Source organism: Eublepharis macularius, chromosome 4, assembly GCF_028583425.1.
Source record: "Eublepharis macularius isolate TG4126 chromosome 4, MPM_Emac_v1.0, whole genome shotgun sequence".
NCBI classification, from domain to species: domain Eukaryota; kingdom Metazoa; phylum Chordata; class Lepidosauria; order Squamata; family Eublepharidae; genus Eublepharis; species Eublepharis macularius.
This window is the reverse complement of record NC_072793.1, coordinates 164,306,215-164,329,471: the sequence shown is the minus strand read 5'-3', so window position 1 is coordinate 164,329,471 and position 23,257 is coordinate 164,306,215. Positions and strand designations below refer to the sequence as shown.

The 23,257-nt window shown below is 43.3% G+C and overlaps 1 protein-coding gene across 2 annotated transcripts; it reads left to right on the top strand.

Moving 5' to 3' along the window:
- The first annotated feature begins 612 nt into the window (after positions 1–612).
- On the top strand, positions 613–22,041 carry LOC129327339 (E3 ubiquitin-protein ligase TRIM7-like). Of its 2 annotated transcripts, none has more exons than XM_054975898.1 (8): positions 613–1,085; positions 6,808–6,972; positions 10,217–10,312; positions 11,358–11,588; positions 13,635–13,657; positions 14,395–14,504; positions 17,098–17,130; positions 19,468–22,041. In XM_054975898.1, the coding sequence occupies exons 1-8, from the start codon at positions 678–680 to the stop codon at positions 19,998–20,000; spliced, it is 1,599 nt and encodes a 532-aa protein (XP_054831873.1). In that variant the 5' UTR covers positions 613–677; the 3' UTR covers positions 20,001–22,041. The 2 variants fall into 2 exon arrangements, with proteins under 2 accessions (XP_054831873.1, XP_054831872.1); XM_054975897.1 differs by having other exon boundaries at positions 19,465–22,040.
- Positions 22,042–23,257: the final 1,216 nt, after the last annotated feature.

Here is a 23,257-nt window from a genome sequence, read left to right as displayed (position 1 = left end):
TGCTCGCCAGCTGCCTTCCCCTCCTCAAAGGAGGGAGGCAGGAGGAAGAGGAGCAGGTGGTGTGAACATGCCTTGGTGGAGCTTGCAGTCGCTTAAGGTGCCCGAAGCGCGAGTGCCGGCCCTGCATGCTTCATGTGCCACAGTTATGATGATTTGAGGAAACAATCCCTCATACCTTGTACAGAGTGTCTTCTGGAGAAGGCAGAACTAATTTCACCAGGCTGTATATCAACTACAAAAATGGAGCGGGTAGAAATCAGATTTTTCCTAGAACGACACATTCAATTATTTCAGCGCCTTTCATCATTGGTTTCAGTGCTGTTTTAGCCCTGAATCTGGCGCATCCTTCATGCTTCGGGCACATTACCAGCTTTAAAAAAATTAGTTGAAGATGCTTAATTCGCTTGAATCTTTCTCACAATTTTTTAAAAAGGGAACCCTGTTTTAAAAGTGTGGCAAAATTTTTCCACGAACCATTCCAGCACGTTCTTCCAGCCACCTACCCCCCCCCCCCCCCGTCACTCCGCCCCGGCAGGGACTGGGTCATTTCCTGGAAAGGCACATCTCAGCGCCGGCTTGAAAACCGAGGAAACGAAACTTACCTCCGTCTGCTGCTGCGCCCGCAAGCCGCTGTGCTGCACGGAGGAGCGACGCGGTGCCTCCGCAGAGAGAGGGCCATGGCGGCTGGAGGGCCACTCCAAGATCTCTGCAAGAAAGCCACTTGCTCCATCTGTCTGGAGTTTTTCAAGGATCCCGTCACGATCACCGAGTGCGACCACAACTTCTGCCGAGGCTGCTTGACCGGGAGCTGGGGGGAGTCGGCGACGGAGGCTTCCTGCCCCCAATGCAAGGGAAAAGCTCAGCCAGGGGGCCTCTGTCCGAACCTGCGGCTGGCAAACGTTGTCGAAATAGCCAAGAAGTTTACATGTCAGGGGGGAAAGGAGGCGCTCTGTGTGAAGCACGAGGAGCCCCTGGAACTCTTCTGCAAGGTCGACGAAGCCCCCATCTGCCTGGTCTGTGACAGATCCAAGGAGCACAGATTTCATGTGGCGATTCCTCTCGAGGAGGCTTTCCAAGAAAACAAGGTAAGAAATATCTGCCGTTTTTGCTGGGGAATAGTAGGGGCAGATTCATTCTGGTAAGAGATTCTTAGCTGACAGGAAAGAGTAAATACAAAAGTAAATTAATCTGAGGACACACTATCCTAATAGTGAACAGGGATTTGTCAGCCATGCATCCCAAACCAAACTTTGGCCATCTAAGGGCTTCAAGCCGCCTGCACGAGGAGCCCAGGGTCCTTGGGGCTTCTCAGAGCACGCTAAGACCATCCTCCAAAGAAATCCTGAACACTCCCCTTCCATGAATGACTGGACAGCAGTAAAAAGGGGGGTAATGAGATCTTTAAAGCGGAGGATATTGGCAAAGTTCTAGCATCAGTATTGGCCACTACTTATACTCTAGATCCTTGCCCATCCTGGCTGCTAAAATCTTGTAAAGACCACATAAAGGAGCCCTTGGTGGCTAACATTGCATCTCCCTTCATTGAGCATACAGAGTCCCTACATGAGACCTCTTCCATGAGGACGCTCAAGTGAAGTTCAAAATGGTTCCGAATTGGCTTATCTTGAACACTTGTGATGAATGTGATTTAGTTGTTGCAGTGGCTGCAGAAAAGTAATCTTTCCTTACTGCTGTCGCTGCCGCTTCAGAAGGCTTCCAATGCGCTCAGTCCTTACTGTACTTTGTCTCTTTTGAATCTGACAAGCCACGAACGTTGGGGTATGAATACTGAAATAAATGTACAAAACATTGCTGAACCATTAGGCTCAGTAACTGAAACAAAATTAATGGATTGTTGAGGCACGGGGATCCAATATGCTTAAAAACAAACCCAAATAGTAGTAACTAAATGGATAGAAAAAGAAATAAATATATATATCTTTTTAAAGGCTTGTGTCAACATTGGGGAAATGATGGCTGTTGTGGATTTTCCAGGCTGTATAGCTGTGGTCTTGGCATTGTAGTTCCTGATGTTTTGCCAGCAGCTGTGGCTGGCATCTTCAGAGGTGTAGCACCAAAAGACAGAGACAGAAATCCACAACAACTATTGTTCTCCAGCTGTGAAAGCCTTCGACAATATATTGGGAAAATGAACCGTCAAAAGGCATTACAAACTGATGGTTGGATCCTCCCAGTTTTTCTTGTCAATCTTCCCAACTCCCACCCTCACTGGAACCCAGCCCCATTCTGCGTGGTGGTCTGCCTGCTGCTTTAAAAAAATCCTTAGACAAAAATGATATAGCCAATTATGGCCCAGTCTCTAATTTACCATTTCTGGGGAAAGTGGTTGAGAGAGCCATAGCTGACAAACTCCGGGTCTTCTTGGACAATTTGGGTGCTTTGGATCCTTTTCAGTCTGGTTTTAGGCCAGGCTATGGGACAGAGGCTGACATGTTTGTCCAGTACGGAGAGTTGAAGGCCATTGTTGACATTTGATGGCATATATAATTCTGGAAGTTCAAAGCTGTTCAAAACAGCTTTGACCTGCAACCTATGCTGGACAATGATTCTACTCTCTCTCTGGTGGACTTGTCATAAAGCACTGGAAAATTACAACCTGAGATTGCTGAAATTGAGTTTATTTGCAGATTTAGAAGAATGGATCCCCCCAAGGTTGAACTGGGATGTGGGATTTTTGTCACGTTACAGATGCTATTTTTATGCACTTTACACCTTTGTTCTATCAACCTAATTACAATATGTACTATATAGCATTGTTTGCCAGATACATTCAGTCAGAAAGGAATTCTTAAAATGTAACATATTCAAAACAATGGCTTATTCTGCAGTGTCACACATGCGCAAATGTCATATGAGCTGACTTAACTGTGACATAAACTGTAAACCAACCCTATTGTAATTAGGTACAATTGTATTATGATGATATAATTGCTGTAAAAGCTCTGCTGCTCGAAGTAGGAGCCAGAGTGAACCATTTTTGGTATTTTGTTCTCTCTCCTATAATTGCAATTAAAGTTCTGAAGACCACCTCCTTTGTGGTGGTCCTTTGTGTCTAATTGGGAAGGGCGCAGAGGGTTAGCTGTTTGAGATATAACAATGATGTGGGGAAATATTTCTCTCCCTTTCGCAGTACTGTTCCCCAGGATTATCCAATTAAATGAAGAGGCAGTCGATTTAGGACTGACAGAACAAAATAATGTGTTCACACAATGTGTTCATTGTTAACTGGACTGGGTAGAAGTTGGAACTAGGTGATTTTAAATGGATTCTCATGAAACGGTGGATAAGAATCAATTTAAAAAAAATTAAAAATGGATTTTTAAACATATCAGATTTTTTAATGTTTTTGAAGAAAAAATTATCTAAAGATAGTTTTCTACAGGGTGGATTTGATTTAAATTGAACCACGGCAATACAGCCCAGAAAACCCACAACAACCATCGTTCTCCGGCCGTGAAAGCCTTTGACAATACATGAATCACTTTAGATCACAATTTAAATCATGATTGAATCTCTAGTCAGTAAGAATTGATTTAAATCATGGTTTTCTACATAAAGACTCATTCTTTCTGGTATAATCTTAATATCTACAACCAGATTTCATTTTTAGAATAACAACTTTTCAGATTAGTTTACAGTTATATCAAAACTTACTGCTTTGGTTATACAGGGAAAGAATAATATGATAAACCACAGGCTATACACACAAAGATCCAACGAGTTGGGGAGTATTCTGCTCAAAAGGGTTCACTTTCATTTTTACTGCTTGCCCCTCCCTCCTCACACTTAGCTTCTTTTGCAGATTTATTCCACTTCCAACAATCTTCTATTCATTGCATTTTTTGAAACTTAGCACTTAAGAGGTAAGGGGGTGATTTTGTGTACGTAGATTTACAAAGGAACAATGGGATTAAGATCTTTTTCTCAACTCTGTATGTTTATTTTATAACATTTTTGCTGTGAAGAAGAGGTATGTGATCTCTGTAGACACAAGAACTGTAAAACCAAGCATCTGTGATAATATCTTCTAGACAGAAAAACTGCCCAATAATCTTATAGAAACCTCTGAAAGAGCACAGCATTGTGAATGGATTAATGGAATTCATTTACCAACAAATTTAAACATTGTATGAATATACAGCCTCATGCTATATAATTAAAAACTAATTCTTATTTCATGATGAATAACCTTCGGGCTATAATGTATCTTAAATAGAAAACTATCTTTAGATACATTTATCTTCAAAAAACATTTTATTTAAAAAATCCAATTTTTAATTTTTAATTTTTTTAAAAAAGAAAGCATTGATTTTTATTCACCCTGGGGTAGGGATCCCAGACCTCTGCTCCCCCCACCCAACCCCCACTTACCTAACCAGCTGGGGAGGGCGCGCACCTTCCCTGCGGGCTCCCCTGTGGCTTTGTGTGCTCTCGTGCGCAGCAGCCACCGGGATCGGACCTATTTTGGTCTGGATCAGGGCCGCTGCATAGCATGGGAGTGCTCCTGCACTCCACAGCACCTGAAAACGGGCCCAATCCACAGCAAAATGGGCTCATTTTTGGGAGCTCCTGCACTCCGTAGAGCCCCAAAACAGGCCTATTTCAGTGCGAATTGGGCCCGTTTTGAGGTGCTGCGGAGTGCAGGAGCGCTCCTGCACTCTGTAGGGCCAGAAAACGGGCCCGTTCTGCTGCAAATCAGGCCTGTTTCAGGTGCTGCAGAGCGCAGGAGTGCACTACGCAGCGCCTCAAAAACAGGCCCAATTCACTCCTCAAAAGGGGCCCAATCCATGGCAGAACGGGCCTGTTTTCAGGCATTGTGGAGCGTAGAAGCGGTCTTGCGCTCCACAGTGCCTCAAAAATGGGCCAGTTTTATCATGGATCGGGCCCGTTTTGAGCCCCTGTGGAGCCTGGATGTGCTCCCAGGGGCTGCACGATGATGTCACTTCTGAAGTGATGTCATCATGCCCGGGGGGGGGCACATGCACACTTTGCATGCGCACCCCCCCTCTCCCCCAAGGTAAGTGCCAGACCCTATCTCCTGCCCGGAGGTTGAGGGGGCCTGGCAACCCTACCCTGGGGTGGGGGGGTAGGAGCGGGGAATCCCACTCCCCCAGCGGGGGCATGGTAACCCTACTTAGGTTGGAGGTATTAAAAAAAAAGCAGGGGGAGAGTAGAAGAAAATAAGATCTTTCAGGGTGTGAGTTTGAGGCCATTTTGTCAGTTGTTTGAAGAGTCCTCCAGATTTAGGGTTGCAGAGCAGAGTTCGCATCAGGCGCCTTTGGCTTTTTTGGAAGAAGATGAGAACATCCCAGCTTCCCTAGTGAATATTAAAACTGGTGGTTGATTCAGTGTGTCATAAATACCAAACAGAATGCATAGTAGGTCCTTTAAAAGGCCAAAAGCAGAGGGAAAATGTGGTACCTTATAGTGACAGTAGGTAAAGGTAGTCCCCTGTGCAAGCACCGAGTCATTACTGGCCCATGGGGGGACATCACATCATGACATTTTCTTGTCAGACTTTTTGTTACGTGGTGGTTTGCCATTGCCTTCTCCATACAGTGACAGTATTAGTGATTAATTTTATTTGATGGATCAGTGGGAACCAAATCCTTCAGCTGAAGTCTTCTTTATTCTGATGTTAACGTTGCTTCACAGTTTCTTATTTGCAGTTCCTAGTGTCCCCCCCCCCTTTTTTTTGGCCAACCAAGCCACAAATATTGATGCTACTTAAAAAGCTCTACAGCCCCCAATAACATTTGGACCACAGCAACTCATACATCCCAAACTCAAGATTTGACCCTGCAGTGGATTTGTACGGTTAACTGATCCTAAACCTCGTATTAGTGATAGCCGTTCCAAATGTCTTCCTCTAGAAGAAATTAACAGTGCGATCCTAAAAGTTACTCCAGTCTAAGCCCATTGATTTCAATGGGCTTAGGCCGGAGTAACTCTTGTTAGGATTGCACTGTAAGATTAAGATACTGGTGTCGGCTGCACCCCAAAACAAATGGGATCACCTCAAATTATACACCCCTATACTCTGTGCATTGTGCTCTTCAAGGGACCAGTCCAGTGGCTGATTTTGGGGGCAAGAACTGCCCCCAAGAATCATATAGGATTTCATTGCTAAGGTCTACTGAGTAAGTAACTGGGGCAGCTGAGTTCTATTAGCACCTGAAAATAAGATTGGACTATTCTAAATCAACTTCAGCCTTATGTGTTTATGGGTTAAATTCCTAAAGTAGATAGAAATTCCAGATAGCTACCTGCCTTGGTACAAAGAAAATCTAAACACAAAAACTATGTAATACTTCTTTATTAAACTCAAAATGACACAAAACACCCTGCAAACTTTCACATTGCCTGCAACTGTTCATCAGATTGGATGTTTAAAAAAGGAAGAGGTGAGAGAAAAGAGATGTTTCGGCATGATGAAGAGTTCCGGAGAACTCAAAAGCTTGTACCGTTTTTGTGTCATTTTGGCTAGTCCTAGTAAAGCTTATTATATAGATTTTGTTCTTGGATTTTTCTTTGGAACAAAGCAGCTACCTGGAACTCCTCTCTACTTTGGAGGTTCCAACCACTGAATATTGCTTAGAACTAGGAGAACGGATTATTTCAGTGGCTTTCAAAGTAGTTTGAGGCTTGGTAACTTGAATAAAACCTTGCTTCTATCCAGCTTTCACATAAAAAGGCCTTTTCTAAACGAGGCACTGATTCGCTCCAGGCATTTAGAGAGAGGGATATATTCCCCCAAGGAAACTAATGCCATTTCTCTGTCCTTAGACTGTCATTAAAGCTGAGGAGAGAAGAGTCTGTGAAAAGCACCAGGAGCCTCTGAAGCTCTTCTGTAAGGATGATGGCGCCCTCATGTGTCTAAACTGTGACAGATCTAAGGAGCACAACTATCATGAGGTGATTCCTATTGAAGAGGCTGCCCAGGAGTACAAGGTAGGAAATCTCTGAGTCTTGAGAGGGGGAGAATTATGGATTCTTCTCTGCTGAGTATCTCATGACACTCTTTGCAGGGAAATTCCCTCAGGCGTCTGTCATAGGCTCTGCGCTCAAATGCGGAGTGAAAACCTGCTTGCTGTCTATCAAAGCTCGGTGTCTCTTGGCTCAGCCGCTCCTTCACAAAATACACCCACCCACTCCCCCACATTCAGGACAACCATCAGGAACGAAGTCCTCGGTTTGAGGGAAGATGGTGAGGGCAACTGGGGAAAGAGTAGACCTCGTGAGAATGGGGGAGGGGGCAGAATGCTCAGCCATGTCTTCTTGTTTAAAAAGTTATCCAGCAGCCCAGCGCTTTAAAAGGAAATTCATCCTCTTACATTCCCAATTCCAATCAATTAGCTGGAGCACGCAGGGACAAGTATGCTTTTAGTGCCTATATCTCCCCACTTTGGAAATGGCAGCCATCAGCCGTTGCTTTAAACTGGGGAAACAACATAGGGAGGAGAAAGAACCCTCCACGCACATTGTAGTCCTAATCCTGCCCCCAAACACACATCGCTGTGTTTAAAAATGATGGGAGGCCTCATCTGGGACATCCTGCAGCTTGCCTCAATGGAACTGAAGATCTTTTTCACCTTAAAATATTAGACCTGTATAAAGTTGTTAGGGAATTTTTTCTATTGTTCTGTATATGTGAATCTTTGTGGTCTAAAATGACTAAAGAACTTGTGAATAAAACTCTTCTCTCTGGGTGCTTATAACCCCTCATTCCATCCTGTATTTTGGTTGTAATAACACGAAGACCTTGCTGTGTACAGTCAGAAGACAAATGAAGGCTACGTATATTTCCTTCCTGCCCTGTTCTCAGCCTTGGGTATGTTCTTCCTCAGCAATGTAGAGATAACCGTGGAGTCTTTCTGATAGTTTATGTGACACCAGCAATAAAGCCCGTTGCTTGAAAGAAATGCAATGGGCCCTAGCAAACGGTTGGGAGGGACGTGCTGTGCCGGGCCTCCCTTCCACCTCCACGGCAATATTGTAATGCTTTTCTGTGGCATTAGCGTGCAGCTTCATTTGGAGTACTGTGTACAGTTCTAGTTGCTGTATCTCAAAAAAGTGGTTTTAGTACTGGAAAGGGTGCCAAAAATCATCCAAAGAGATTGGGGCACTTTTCCCAACACTCAAGGCTAAGGAGATCAGCAGTGCACTCCTAAACACACCCTTCTAAGTCCACCGAAGTCTATGGACGTTGAAAGGGATGACCCTCTTTAGGATGGTAGTATAGTTTTGCTAGGCTGAGTAGGCCCATTGCACCAATTGATCAGCTGCTCCATTCATATTCAGGTTCAATTCAAGTTCTTTAGAAGTAAGGAGTCCCTCATAGTCTAGGACTCGTACTTCTCCCAGTATGCTTTGCTGCAGCAGTTTCACTCCTCTGAGCAAAGCCTTCTGCAAGGACCACCCTGCAACGGCAATGCTGCGGTGCACAGTGGGGCTTACATCCAAGCGCATTCCCATGTGCACACTCAAGACCCTAGCGAACTTGGGAGTCTAGCTGAGCCCTAAAGACCAACAGCAGTGACTGCACCACTTCTATCCAGGCACTTTGTGAATACATTTATCTCAGAAAAAGAAGGGTGCGTGCAGGCAAGAAGGGCGCATGATTTGCAAATGTAAACAGCCTCTGCTTGCTGACTTGAGTGGACTTCCCTGCCCGAGGCAGCAATTCCTTCTGCCCCTGAGCAAGCAGGAGAGGCTTGCAACCTCTTCTCCATTAGCAAAGTCTCCATCATCGAAGGCAGGCTGTCAATCTCCGGGTGGTGATGGAGGTCTGGAATGAACTGATCTCCAGGCCACTGAGATCAGTTCCCCTGAATGGCTGCTTAGCAGAGGGGACTCTATGGCATTATATCCAGCTAAGCTTCCATCCTTCCCTGAACGCCACCCTCTCCAGGAATTTTCCAACCTGAAACTGACAACCCTACTTCCCAACCTCTAGGTGGTACCTGGAGATCTCCTGGAGTTACAACTGATCTCCAGCGGACAGAGATCACTTCCACTGGAAGAGAGGGCTGCTTTGGAGGGTAGACTCTATTGCATTATATTGCACTGAGGTCCCCAAAGCTTCACTCCCCCACCCCCCAGAATTTCCCTACCTGGGGCTGGCAACCTGCAAGCTTGCCTCCTGCTGCCTTTTGAACCCCATCTGGGTGGAGGGAGGGGAAGCGCAGCCTCAGGGACTTGGGCCGGGCTCTCCTTCACTGCAGCTCTACTGGCCAGCTGCCCCTTGCTCAGGAGTAGCCCCCAGTGCCAGGAGGGTTAAAGAAGAAGCATCCTTCACCTGTCCACACCCACCACACTGTCCCTTGGTGGGCCAGGCTCCACACACTCTGAGGGGCTCTGCTGGGAGAGGGGGAGACAGTTGCTGCCATGACAAACCTGGCAGCCGGTGGGCATGCACGCAAGTGAGCAGGCCATGTGGCGCCCGCCTGCCTTGAGTGGTAGGGAGGCAGCGGAGCAAGCTGGGCACCTGCCTGGCCAGCAGCTGAGACCTGGAGGCATGGCTTCTTCCCTGCCTGCCTTCTCAGAGGGAAGGGCTGCTGCTAAGTTTAGGGCTGCCTTGGAGAGCTTCTTGGCACGCCTTCGCACCCCTGAGCAGGTGGCTCTCTCTTTCTCTCGTCTCACTCCTCCTGGGACAGCTGACTGCCCAGCTCCGGCTGCAGCCACTGGCCAGGGGCACACATGCAAGCAGCAGGGCATGCAGAGGGCATGTCAGACAGGCTCATGTGCCCAGAAGTGCCCAGTTCCGGTCTCATGGGCACAGATCGAGCAGTGCTAGGGGTGCACTAATGTGCCTGCTCTGTAAAATCCCTGTGAGTCATCTGAAACCCGTTTAGGGGATTATATAGTAGGATTACCTGAAAGCAAACATATTGACCTGTCACTATATCATGTCATGAACATGATGAGATATTCACTTGCTTATTTATGTAATCCTCTGTACTGTAATTGTTGTTTACTTGCATCATGCCTGTGAGATGGTATAAATGTAAGTGCTGCCTGTTTGCTGGCATGATAGTGTGTGCATCAGGCTTATTTGAGAACTCATAATAAACCTTTTCTGCTTCTAAGATCCCCAAATTTGGAGAGAATGGGGACCTCGTACCTGGCAAACAGAGGTAATAAAAATTTTCCCCAGCAAAAAAATATATTAATCTTAACTTTGTTTTGTCCTCAGGACCAAGTCTGTCGTTATCTGGAGATTCTGAAAAAAGAAAGAGAAAATATGTTGGCACATAAAGTGGATGCGATAAAGGAAAGCCAAGACGTGCTTGTAAGTGGACAGATACTAGAACCAATACTTAAATTTGGTTGGTATATGAATTTGTCCAGCTCCTAATGCTTGGTTGCATTACAAATTGAGTTCTACTGGACTCAAAATGTTAAATGAGATTCTGTGGATCATCAGAGTAATTACCCCAAAGCTGTCTAATTTGTCAACAGAAATTCTTAACGTAACGGCTTGCCCTTGGTATGACTACGGGTCTCTTGCTTATTTCTTGCAATAGTGTTCTGTAATTCTCATTTTCCATTCAGATCTAGAATCCTCTATTGCTCCTGGATGTGTCTGTCTGGAGGCAGAATCAATTGAATTTCCAAGCAGCTCTTTGATATGGGTGATTCTATGAGATGGACACAGGGCAGGTGAAACCATACAGCTATTACTGACAAGGCAATACTATGCATGTCCTTAGCCTCATCACTGTGCATGGACCAAAATTATGAGCGAGGAGATGAGTCCCCCCTCAAACACTTGCTGAAAAATCTTACAGATCTTAGGCGAATTCCAAAGTAAGATGAGTGATGTTCGCTCATTGTTAATTCTAAGGGATCAAATACATGGAGTGCTCAGTTGTGAGCTGGCTTTTGGGGGGGCTGGGGTGGGTGGGCTGGGTATTAGTCTTTTCCAACATGCAGCCAGGGAAGCTGCACTTTAAATTGGGAGACCAGAGAGGAAGTCAGCCTTTTATGGAAATGAGATAATCCATATCTTTGTGTCTGGACCCCAGATGGGACCTCACAGTACACGAGTTTCAATTTCACAGGACCACAGTGGAGAACACATTTGAGAAGCTCTTTCCTCTCTCTTGGGGTCTTCTGCTTCAGGCTTACAAAGAAAAGGAACACATCCAGGAGGAAAGAATGCAGCTGAGATTGATGTATACTTTGGCCACTTTAAGCAACTTAAAAAAAATGCTTACTGAATGTCAATGTGATATTTGAGAAAAGTCCGAAGTGCCCTTCCTATGAGAATTCTCACTGCTTTCTTCATGCTGTCATTGGCCTGCTTTTCTCCTCTTTTCACCTGCTTGTTGCAGAGAAAAACAAAAGAAGAGAAGGAAAAGGCAGTGGCTGAGTTCAGACAACTACGCCAGTTTCTGGAACAGCAAGAGAAACTTCTGTTGACCCAGATGGAAGAAGTGGAGGAAGAGATTGCAAGAAGAAGAGAAGAACATCTGGCTGAACTCTCCAAAGAACTCTTCTCTCTCCAAGGTCTCATCCAGGAGATGGAGGAGAAATGTCAGCAGGCAGCCAGTGAACTCTTGCAGGTAACACTGTCCAGATTCTTTTCCATGGGTAGGCTGGCCCCAAATCTTTGGGTGCCCCTTTCACCCACACTAAAAGTAAAGGGGCTCAGATCATGGTGTTGAAACTCTGGTCTGTTATCTGCCAACCTGTCCTTTTCCTTTCCAGACACTGGTTGCATCTTACAGAGTAAGGGAGGCCTTCTGAAAATAATCAAAATTAAGAATGGAAATAAGGTAGAAACAGAGTAAAGTCTTCTGTAGAACATCCCAGGTTTAAGATGTGCAATGGTGGTTCCCAACTTGTGGGCTCAGGGGTCCACAGAGCAAGGAGTCTGAAAATCCATTTATTCACCAAGCATTATCATTTTTATCTTTTGGTCATTATTTATATAGTGCAACTGCTATCCTGTGAAGCTCCAGGAAATTTTTTGGTGTTAAAAAGAGTTTCTTATACTCAAAAATACTGGGAATGGGAAACACTGGTGTACAACACTAACTGTGCAGTCCTATGTGGATTTCTTCCCATCTAAGTCTATTTATGCAAATTTATACAAATGGATTTAGACATTAGTCACTCTGCTGACAATTGCTCTGTTATTCATGTGAAGAGGAAGGTAAACACCCCGAGAAGGATTTGAGAGGGCACAGTCTTGAGTAACAGTCTCCCACAGAGGAGCATGCAAGAGAAATACGACAGTATATAATGTAGCCACAGTTATGCCTACACAGGTTAAGCCATGTGAATTAAACAGCATTCTATTGCTTTGATTTTGTTTTGTGTCTGAGATGCCCACCCCCATAGAACCCTGACTATCCCATGCAAAATACTATAACGTAGCATGCTTTGAAGAAAAATTGCTGTAAAGTGACCAAGTTACAGCCATGTTCACACAATGCTGCCTTGGAAGAACTGATGGGGGCAGGGGGAGCTTCAGAAAGAAACTGCAAAACAAATTCCTGAGCTGCCAAGGTGTGAATTTGTTGCTGCTGGTCATTTGGTTGCTCTTCACAATATGCAGAAGTCGTTACGTTCCCTTCACTCATGTGTTGAGTAGCGTGGCTGTTAACAAATGAACAAAAAAAAGAGCCAGTTGTATACACTAATGTAATTCATTCATTTATTTGTGCCCTGCTGTTCTCTCCAAAGGGGGACCCAAGGCAGCTTACAACAATGATGAAAAAAACACACAAAAATAAAACAACAGTACAACAGCAAACTAGCTCTTGGGCCAGTCCTGGATTCAAATGCTGGCTCTTCATAATATCTGATCTATAGGAGAATGCCCAAGGACTCATATCTTTGGCCATGCCCAGGCTTCATGCATGAACATTCATAGATGCAAATTGACAAAATTTCTATAATTTACATAGAAATGCAACTCCACATAATGCCAGATCTCTCTGCTATCCAGGGACTAACATTTTATGGAAAACTGTTCAGTAACCCAGCTCTCATGCATTATTGTTCATTCTCTTTAATTCGCCTGAAACATCCTCAGTAGCTTGAGAAACATGTTTTCCAACTGCAGGTAACTGTGGGTATTTTATTTCCATTAGTTATTTGTTTCATTTATAGTCCATGTTTCTCACTGAGCCCCAAGGCGGATTACACAGCGTAAGTCAAATACCCTAACCTATGCTACCCTAACTTGAAGACATCTTTTCTTCATTTTCAACTGAGTCTTGGGAACGGCATGCAAGCATAAAGACGTCCAAGTGGAGTTCTGGTGGATGACCAAAAACTAGGATCTTAAGATCTTTTACAGCATCTTCTAAAGGGAAGGGTCTGCTGAAAATAATGACCTGTTTGTTTGCTTTTTGGCTAATATAACCTTTTCTTCCTTCACTGAGTTTTAAAAAGATCGTCCTGCACTGCACACTGAAATGGCTGTACTTTGGTTGCGCTCACTTATTATCTCATGAAGATTTTTTCCTACTTTATGAATGTACAACTACTGATAGTATACACCACAGGGTCAGAATGCATCACCCATCAGGGGCTGAAGGATCCTTCTAGAGTGATCTGTGACAGGCACTGAGTTCCCTCTCTCTCTTTTCCTTCTCTAGGATATTGGAAGCACTTTGCAGAGGTAAGAATCTTTTCATGTTGCTGGGAAGGATGCTGGGCAGCGTGTGAAAACATGATCTTTCCTGACCTTGAGGAGATAGTGTAGGACTCTGGACCTTCCAGCACTTTGCAGATGAAAAATGGACTCTTTCATACCAATGGACTCTTTCATACCTCCTCATACCAAGGAACCCTGACTGAACTATAATCCCGTACCTCCAGTATACATCACTGCAGGGGGACGTGCAGTAGGGGGACTTGGCAACATCTTCAGCACACTTGTCATTGTTTTTAACTCCATGTCATTAACACAGTTTGTCTCAAAATAACCATCACAGTTTGTGGCCCTCCATCATCATCTTCAGAAAATTACAAAATACATAAAACAACAATTAAAAATCTAATCACCCTTATTATTCAGTAGGGGTATGTCCCTGCTCGTTCCACTCACCAACCCAATAGCTTCCCATGCTCGTATATCTTCTGGTGAGTTATGCCTGCAACAGATGGATGAACATGTGGATCTTTTATTATAGACAGCTTGTAGTTTGAAGCTTGGTATTGGGATATAAGGAACTACAGCGAGGCTGATTCTTCTCCCCAAATCCTTTCTATCCTTCTCTGCAGTACTGTTCTTGCCTGTGGCTTCTCTAACCTTTCTATTGTTCCATTGCCTTTCTGCTAATTTTCTGATTCTGTTCTGCTTCTCTCAGGAATTCTGATTTGGATGAATGATGAATGAACGATGTTTCTCATTAGGTATAAGAAGTTTGAGACTCCGGAGGCTTTTCCTTCTGAGCTGAGATGGAGGATCTGGGACTTCTGTGATCTACATCATTTTCTGGAGGGTGTCATGAAACAATTCAAAGGTAATAAAGTATGGCTGCAGGTATTTCATGCAGAACACTACACAAGTCCAGAAATTGTCATGGGCTCCTCGTTTCAAGAATGCTAGCAGAGAAGACGGTTCTACTTCAGCGTGGAAAGAATTGTGTTTGGAATTGCTCCTGGAATTTTAGCTCAAAAATGAAATCTCTAAAAAGATGTGTGTTTTTTAAAAAAATTGATGTCCATATCCACCATTTGGGATGCTGCATTGTTTATTAGGGAGGAAGGGAAAGAAGAGGCCTCCAAAGGGAGATGATGTAACTGGTTTAATGATGCTGGTGAAATTTGCAAATAATACACTACAGATTTTTACTGTTCATAATATCGTTTTAAACTGTATTTTGGGCTTCCATTCCCTTAAAGTTTAACATTTTTCATAATTTATAATGAAACTAATGTCCTGTTCTTGTGCCTGCAGATCTGGCATCTGATGTCAGTACTTGCCCCTGGCTCATGATCAGAACTTCTTTTGCTCAGTCTAGATGAGAAACTGCCCTTTCTTACCGATAACAGAAGCTGACTTCCGAGTTTTTTTCCAACGTCTCCGTAATTCAAAGTATCATGATGAAAGCCCAGGAGACCTGTGTATACTCTGTAGCAGGGCAGGAATTTCCTCATGTTCAGAGGTCCAGTGTATCCTGCCCAACAGGCCGCTTGTTCAGGCCAGTTTTTGGTAACCTTTATCAAGGGTGTATAGAATAACAAATGATGATTGTCCCAAAAAATCAAGGTGCGGATGTCTGCATTGCAAAGCTGGAAAATCTATTGCTGTGAACGGCCTCTGGGCTTTCCTGGAGTTGCTACCTGTAAGGGAGAAAGAACAATATCAATTACATACAGGAGCAATGTTGGACATGTGTATTTACCTCTGTCCGGGACCGTCCTTCCAGCGCCATCAACTGTTGCTATAACAAGAAGAGAGTGTTGTATTATGATGGCCCCATTTTGTATTGAATTGTATTTTGGATGTCACCTTTATAACTATTAATTCTGTATAGTTGTTCCAATATTCTGTCTATAATTGTGTATATTTGGACCTGACACTTTAGAATTGCACTTTAAAATCACTTCGGATACATAGCTATATTGACTGTGTTCATTCTTTCCCACATGAGGGGGTTCCACCTTTTTTTTTGTTCTGAGCCTAGATATTATCACTCTGTAGTGCCTTTATCAACACTCTCCCAATTAAGGATTCAGTCCACATCCCATTCAGTTATTGCCAAATTCACTGTCTTTACTGGCTCCAGATTATACCTTCAACCTCCAGGCTTGAGCAATGCAGAACTGGCACAAAAATCATGTATCAGTTTTCATATTTGATAACTTTTCATCTGTAAGCCCAGCAGAAGCTAGAATTTGAAATATTGAAATAAAATTGCATTGGGGGAAGAGAAATTGAAACATATGTTCATGCCTCCTTACACAATCCATGTGGTTTCTGTCAACTTGTGTCTCTTTTATGGCCCTGTAAGATAGGTGGAGAAAACAGAGTCATACCGTCCTTGCATAAAGAGGCTGGCAAATGCAGGGAGGCTATTCTCCCTATTGTTTCCTTGCTCTGATTGACAAAGAAATTGCTTGCCAAACTGGAGCCAAAAGAGTAATGTATCAAAATAGAAATATTTTGTTTTTCAATTTTTGCATCAAATGTAAATATATATATTTATAGATATAGATCGATTACATACAGATAGTTGTTGTGGGTTTTCCGGGCTGTATTGCCGTGGTCTTGGCATTGTAGTTCCTGACGTTTCGCCAGCAGCTGTGGCGGGCATCTTCAGAGGTGTAGCACTAAAAGACAGAGATCTCTCAGTGACACTGAGAGATCTCTCTTTTGGTGCTACACCTCTGAAGATGCCCGCCACAGCTGCTGGCGAAACGTCAGGAACTACAATGCCAAGACCACGGCAATACAGCCCAGAAAACCCACAACAACCATCGTTCTCCGGCCGTGAAAGCCTTCGACAATACATACAGATATTTTAAAAAAATTTTAAATGGCATTTTTTTTCATGGAAGATGATGTTTTGAGCCCCCAAAGTAAGACCTCTGTCAGACAAACACAGGTCAGTAGCAATAAGTCCTCTATATGGTAACAACACATAATTAGAAAGTAGTTAATATAATGGCACCATCAGCTGGCTCAGTTACATAAAACAAAAGTTCAGTAGCACCTTAAAGACTAACAACAATATTTCAATATTAGTCTTTAAGGTGCTACTGAACTTTTGATTATTTTACTGTAACTGGCTGACTTGGTTACTGCTTTGGAATTAAGATTCCTTTGGAGGCAAACATACAATGCTTATGCTTGATCATTCATCGTTTAGTTCTTTGAAAAAAAGAAAGCCAGATTCAGGCCAAGGGGCAGATACACAGTTACAAAGGATAAGGCAGACACAAGGGTTCTGTAACATGTAATGAGACTCATAAATTAGAATTGGGGGGAAGATTCCCACGCTCTCTAGGTTTGTTTCAGCATTTATAATTTCGTGAATTGCTATTTGTGTTAAAATATTGGGTGTATAGACAATGGTTTGATGCTTAATCTCTCTTCCTTTGCTTTCCCAGCCACACTGATGTCTGGACCTCCAAAGCAGAAAGGTAAGTTTTAATACCTGTTTGTGTTTCATTGCAGTTTAAAAGTTCTGCTCTAGAAATGTGGGGACCAAATATAGTTTACCGCCTTAACACGGTGAGGTGGTTTGATTGTGTCTGTGAAGCTGAGAGCAATAGTGATAGAAGCAGATGGGATCAAGAGTATATTCCTAGCAGAGTGACTTGAGGAAGAATGGTCAGAGCTGAGAAACCAGACGAAGATGCACCCACCCCCTTCAGGAATGAACAGGTGCATCAGCAGAAGAGAACTGGCAGTTCCAGTGGTGATGGGGGTGGAGAAATCCTTGAAGGATAGCTACTGGGCAGCACCAATAGTGGAGAGTGACACTGGAGGAGGATCTTTCACAAACAACAGCAGAGTCACTTTAGCTAACCCTGGTTACTCCTGTGCAGAAGAAGGCAGTGGTAAATCACCTCTGATAATCTCTTACCTATTGATGAGACAACCTGAAACAAAAGAAGATATAGTGCTGGAAGACAAAACCCTCAGGTCAGAAGGTATTCAATTGGCTACTGGGGTAGAACAGAGGACAAGTTCAAATAATGCTGTTCTTTATGATGGGACTGGATTAAACAAATTGCTGATGTGAATAGATGCAAAAGGAATGTCCAAAACTAATAGGCGCATGGAATGTAAGAAGTATGAATCAAGGTAAGCTTGAAATTATAAAGTGAGAAATAAAATTGTTAAACATTGTAATCCTGGGTGTGAGTGAACTGAATTAGGACATTTTCAGATAGGAAATTACGAAGTGTTTTACTCTGGAAATGAGAAATGGTGTTGCTCTAATAGTGAGGCAAGTTGTAGCACAAGCAATCAAGAACTATAATGCAAAGTCTGACCAATTAATATGAGTCTGACTTCATGAAAGGCCTGTCAACATAACCATCATTCAAGTTTTTCCCCAACTGCCGATGCTGAGGAGGAAGAAATGGAAAACTTTTATGCAAGTGTCCAATTGATCATTCACATAAAAAAGATGCACAAATAATCATATGTCCAGGATGCAAAAGTAGGAGACAAAGCAGAATCAAACTTTGTTGGAAAATTTGGACTAGGATTAAGAAATGAAGCAAGAGAACAACTCATAGAATTTTGTGAAACCAGCAATTTGTTAATTGCAAATGCAGGCTTCAGGCAACCAGATGACTTTATATGTGGAAATCACTGGGTGGTGAATGCAAAAATCAAATAGATCACACATTTGGAAGCAGAAGGTGAATACGGTCTATTCTGTCTGTTAAAAAAACACCAGAAGCTGATTGTGGTATACATCTCTACCACTGTTAATATGAAAAATTAGAATAAAGTTGAAGAGAAATACTAATAGAATTATAGTGCCAAAATATAATCTAAATAGCATTCCTGAAGAATTTAAAGACCATGTAAAAACAAATTTGTATTACTAACAGTAAAATCTTTCAGTCGAAGCCCACTGAACCAGAAGAAGTGTGGGCTGAACCCAGAGACATTATCAAGGAAGAATGTGCAAAGACTATTCCTGTAGCTAAAACAAAGGAGAAGCCTAGACGGATGACTGATGAAACTGATGCTAAAGATCAGGGCTTTTTTTCAGCTGGAACACCCTGGAATGATGTTCCGGCAGCTGTTTAAAATTTCTATGTGTGTATTTTTAAAATGGCCTATTTGGGCTATGTTTTGCCCGTATTGGGCCCAAAACAGCCCAGATTGGGCATTGCTGGGTGGGGGATGTTTTGGACTCTAAATAGGCCCAAAATGGCCTAGATCAGGGCCGAAATGGGCTGGATCAGGGTGGAAACGGCCTGGATCGGCCTGGTGCCAGGCAGGGGAGGGTTCTCTGGACTGGCACTGGCCCAATTTTGGCTGTTTAGATCCCAATCTGGGCTGTTTCAGCAATTTTCCAAAGGCCAGATAGTTCTTTTAAATGGCATTGATACCCATGGGTTGGACTAGAGGCTATTATTACATCTAGTTTGCCTCTGACTGTACCTAGTTATTGATTTTCTGTTTTGAAATTATGTAGCTGGGGAACGCATGCACTAGGGCAACAATAAGGTGGATGCTAGGTCCTATCTGGAGGGTAAGGGGACTTGGCAACCCTAGTATGGAGGGAGATACCTTGCTATGGCTACTCTGGGTTTCAGATTTTTCCCCACATACTTCCATATAATGGAAAAATAAAGAAAATAAGCAAATCTGTTGACTTAAAAACAGAACTATTCAAGGATGGCTTTCCCCCCAGGACTGTTGGAGGGTATCCTTTGAAGTATTTCGCTGAGGTTCAGGAATTAATCTCCCTGTCTGTCTTAATCTTCTCTCTTTTCATCTCCCCTCAGCAGTAGATGTGACTCTGGATCCAGACACAGCCAACTCCTTCCTCATCCTGTCTGAGGATAGGAAAAGTGTGAGATGTGGAAACAAAGTTCAGAGTCTGCCTTACAATACTGAGAGATTTGATAAATGCTTAATTGTTCTGGGATGTGAGGGATTCACATCGGGCCGACATTTCTGGGAAGTTGTGGGCAATGGGTATGGCTGGTCTGTGGGAGTTGCCAGAAAGTCTGTAACAAGGAAGGGATATGCCACTGATCTTAAACCTGAGTTTGGGTTCTGGGGTGTGAAGAAGATAGATGGAAACTTCATGCAGATACCGAAGCTCTATGTTGGTCATAGTAGCTCTTTGCCTGTATTACTCAGATTTACTACCAGGAAGATCCGAGTGTGTCTGAACTATGACAAAGGGCAAGTGTCTTTTTTCAATGCTGACACAGCAGCCCATCTGCACACATTCTCAGGAGCCTCCTTTAATGGAGAGACTGTTTTCCCCTTCTTTGAAGTGAATTCAAATGCTCACTTTGATCTCTCTTTTTGAGGCAGTCAAATCTCTTTCAGGCTGTGGTGGTATTGCTCATGAAATTGAGATGATAAATCAAAGTGTGTCTATTCTCTGGTCCCAGGAACATACCCCTGAGCACGTTCAGAGTGCAGACTGGCACTGCTAGGGTTAATCTATATGGGCCTTTCCCTATATATACCAGGATCCCATATGCTACACAGCAAGCATTCAGACTAGAGACTTTTGATATTGGGGAATGACAAACGAAACTTCTGTACAAAGGTTTTATTACTATCAAATAACCAAACAGGAAAATACAACCAAGAAATACACAACAATGAATACATAACAAACCGAGGGAATGTGAGCCCTGGGATATGGTGTGGGAGTAATCTAGGCTTCCAAAACATACACAACACATATTGCTTATAGTGACTAACCCTAATTATCCTACTGTCCTAGTGCATGTATGGGTGGATGTGATAATAAAAACACATGGTCTGACGTAGATAGTGTGTTTCCTAGGTGTCAATGGAAGAAGCTCTTGTTGTGGGGGGATTAGCAGAGGGGCATGCTGACCGATTGATTCAAGCCTTACCTAACTTGACTTCTGGAACGGCAGCAGTGAGAGTCAGTTGTGTCTGGGGAGAATTTCTCAAGACATAATCTGATCCTAATAGTCGGGGGGCGGGTCCAGAGACCCCTACGCCTGGGATGCTATTTGGAGAGGAATTCTTGGATGCAGCCGAGAATAGTCGCTCCAAAACAAAATCCTTTCACTCAAGACGACACGGAACCATTCTGGTAATCAGCTTCTAGCCTCCGGTCTAAGCTTTTCTACTTCAAACTGCAACAACTTTCTGTTTACAACTGCCTTAGATAACCTCCTCTGTGTAAGTGTAAATTTCTCCAGTTCTGAACTGTTTTGGAAACGGACTCTATGGCTTAAGTAGTAGACACTCTAACCTTACTGACTAGAAAAAGAAGACGCTAGGGATTTTGTATCATTAACTAAAAGATTCTTTCGTCTAGAGGTGTCGGAGATAAAGTTAAGTATGGAAATAATTTGGTAAGATGGACTACTTTGCAAGATAACAGCTAATTGAAAATTGCTGGTACATATTATGATTAAAGACATTGTGGCTCTTCTTGTTGGTGTGCGCCTATCTATTTCTGCTACTCCAGTGGTGCTACGTATTGAATATGCAAATGTTGATGCAGGAGAGGGAGTGAAATTAACGTCTTAGACTTATTGGAGATGTGAGCTTCAAATATAGTCTTAAAAGTTACTGGAAAGGGGAACAAAAGAAAAGAGAAAAATCCTTGCTGCCCATTTGTTTTGGAAATAATCCAAATTCCTGCCTCCCCCGTATATTGAAAAACTGGAGAAGGATTGACAATGAAAATGGAAAAGACCCTACAGTGGGCTATATGTTCAGCTATGAGACAGATAAACAGCACTTTGGAGAAAGTTTTAAACCAAGTTTGTAATGTGAAAATGGAAATGATGCAGACAAAAGATATAATGAACAATAAGCAACTGCAATTCAGGGAAATTCAAGAGGCAGAAGACGCGAAACTGGAAACTGATATACAAAGACATGAAATGAAAGCCCCTCAGCAAAAATTTATATGGAATAAAGGACCTGGAAAGCAAGGAAGAGAGATAAAGAAGAGGACAAAGGAACTCTGGGATGACGTGAAGAAAAGCAATGGCAAGATACCCAACTAGACCTCATATCTCATCTTCAAGTTACTTTGTGGCAATATGCATATAATGGAGCTGTATTCACATAAATGCCAGAGCATTTTGATGTCACAGCTGAAAACCTGACTAGAAAAAGATCAATGTACACTGAGCTTCTAAACAAGTGGTTGGATAAGGAATTGAAATAGTATAAATCAAGAATGCAATTTAAAAAACAAAACGGGGGTCTTCCATGACTTATCCCCCGTTCTAACCACTAGAATACAGCATTCAAATTCCAACTCCCTAAGTTTAAAAAATATTTATTTACATTTCTATGCTGTCCCTTCAAAGTCCTGCTTGAGGCAGCTTACAATTAAAACAATGTAATAAAATAAAAAGCCACTGAACCAAAGGAGTATAAAAACTATCCATAACAGAAATAGAAGCAGACTGTAATCATTCCACAAGCACACTGTGTCAGAAGGATTGGAAGTTTATTTGGAACAAAAGCTGGGCCTTCCCTACCCTCTACTTTATAGAGAACAAACAGCCAACTCCTAGAAGGGTACTAAAGTACAACACAGGCTTTTTGGCCTGAAGGGATTAGGGGAAAATAACTAAACAGTTCAATAAGGGAACATCAAATTCACAACTTGCCACAAAAGCTGGTAAAATAAAGCCCTAATTAAAAGTCTAGGCAAAAAGATGTTTTTTGGCCTGGCACCTAAGAAAAGTAAAGCCAAGTAGGTGCCAGGTGAGTCTCAAGGAGAAAGGAGTTCAAGAGATTAAGTGCCACCATAGAAAATTCAGTCTCTAATTGCCACCTGCCTCACCTCTGAAGGCAAGGACACAGAGAGAAGGGCTTGAAAGACAGGTCTTAATCAATGGGCTGGACAGGAAGAAATGTTCCTTCATGTAACCTGACCCCAAACTGTGTTAGGCCTTACAAGTAAGAATCAGAGTTTTCAATTATGCTTGGAAACAGATGGGTGACCAGTGTAGATCTTTCAGCACTAGAGTTGCCAGGTCCCCCTGGCATTCAGCGGGAGGTGGTGACTGTGCCTGTGCTTGCACCTAAGCCCATGAGGTCACTTCTGGGAAATGATGTCATTGTGCGGGCTGTGGCTGCCTCTGGGAGCGCTTCTGTGCTCCGTGGGGGCCAATTCAGGCCTGAATCCGCGGTGGAGCACACCTGCTCTGCAGTGGCCTGATTCAGGCCCAAATTGGCCCTCTGTGGAGCACAGGAGCACTCCGATGGGTGGTCATGGCAGGTGTGATGACATCGCTAATGGAAGCGACTGCACTTACAGAACTGACATCGTTGTGCAGCGTCTGGGCAATTGGCGGACAAGGGGGCACATCCCTGGGAGTTTGCCCAACACCGGCAGGCACCTGGGATCCCTATTTAGCACAGGGATGATACAATTCCTGTAACCAGCCTCTGGCAATATCCTGGCTGCTTCATTTTGGAGCAAACAATGGCAAAGTGGGGGAAAGTGCTGTTTTAGTCAAATATAGTTCCTGTATAAATTTCACTGATGCTTCTTCAGGGGGAATCTATAAGAATATTGTATTTACTGTATATACACACTGTGTAATCCAC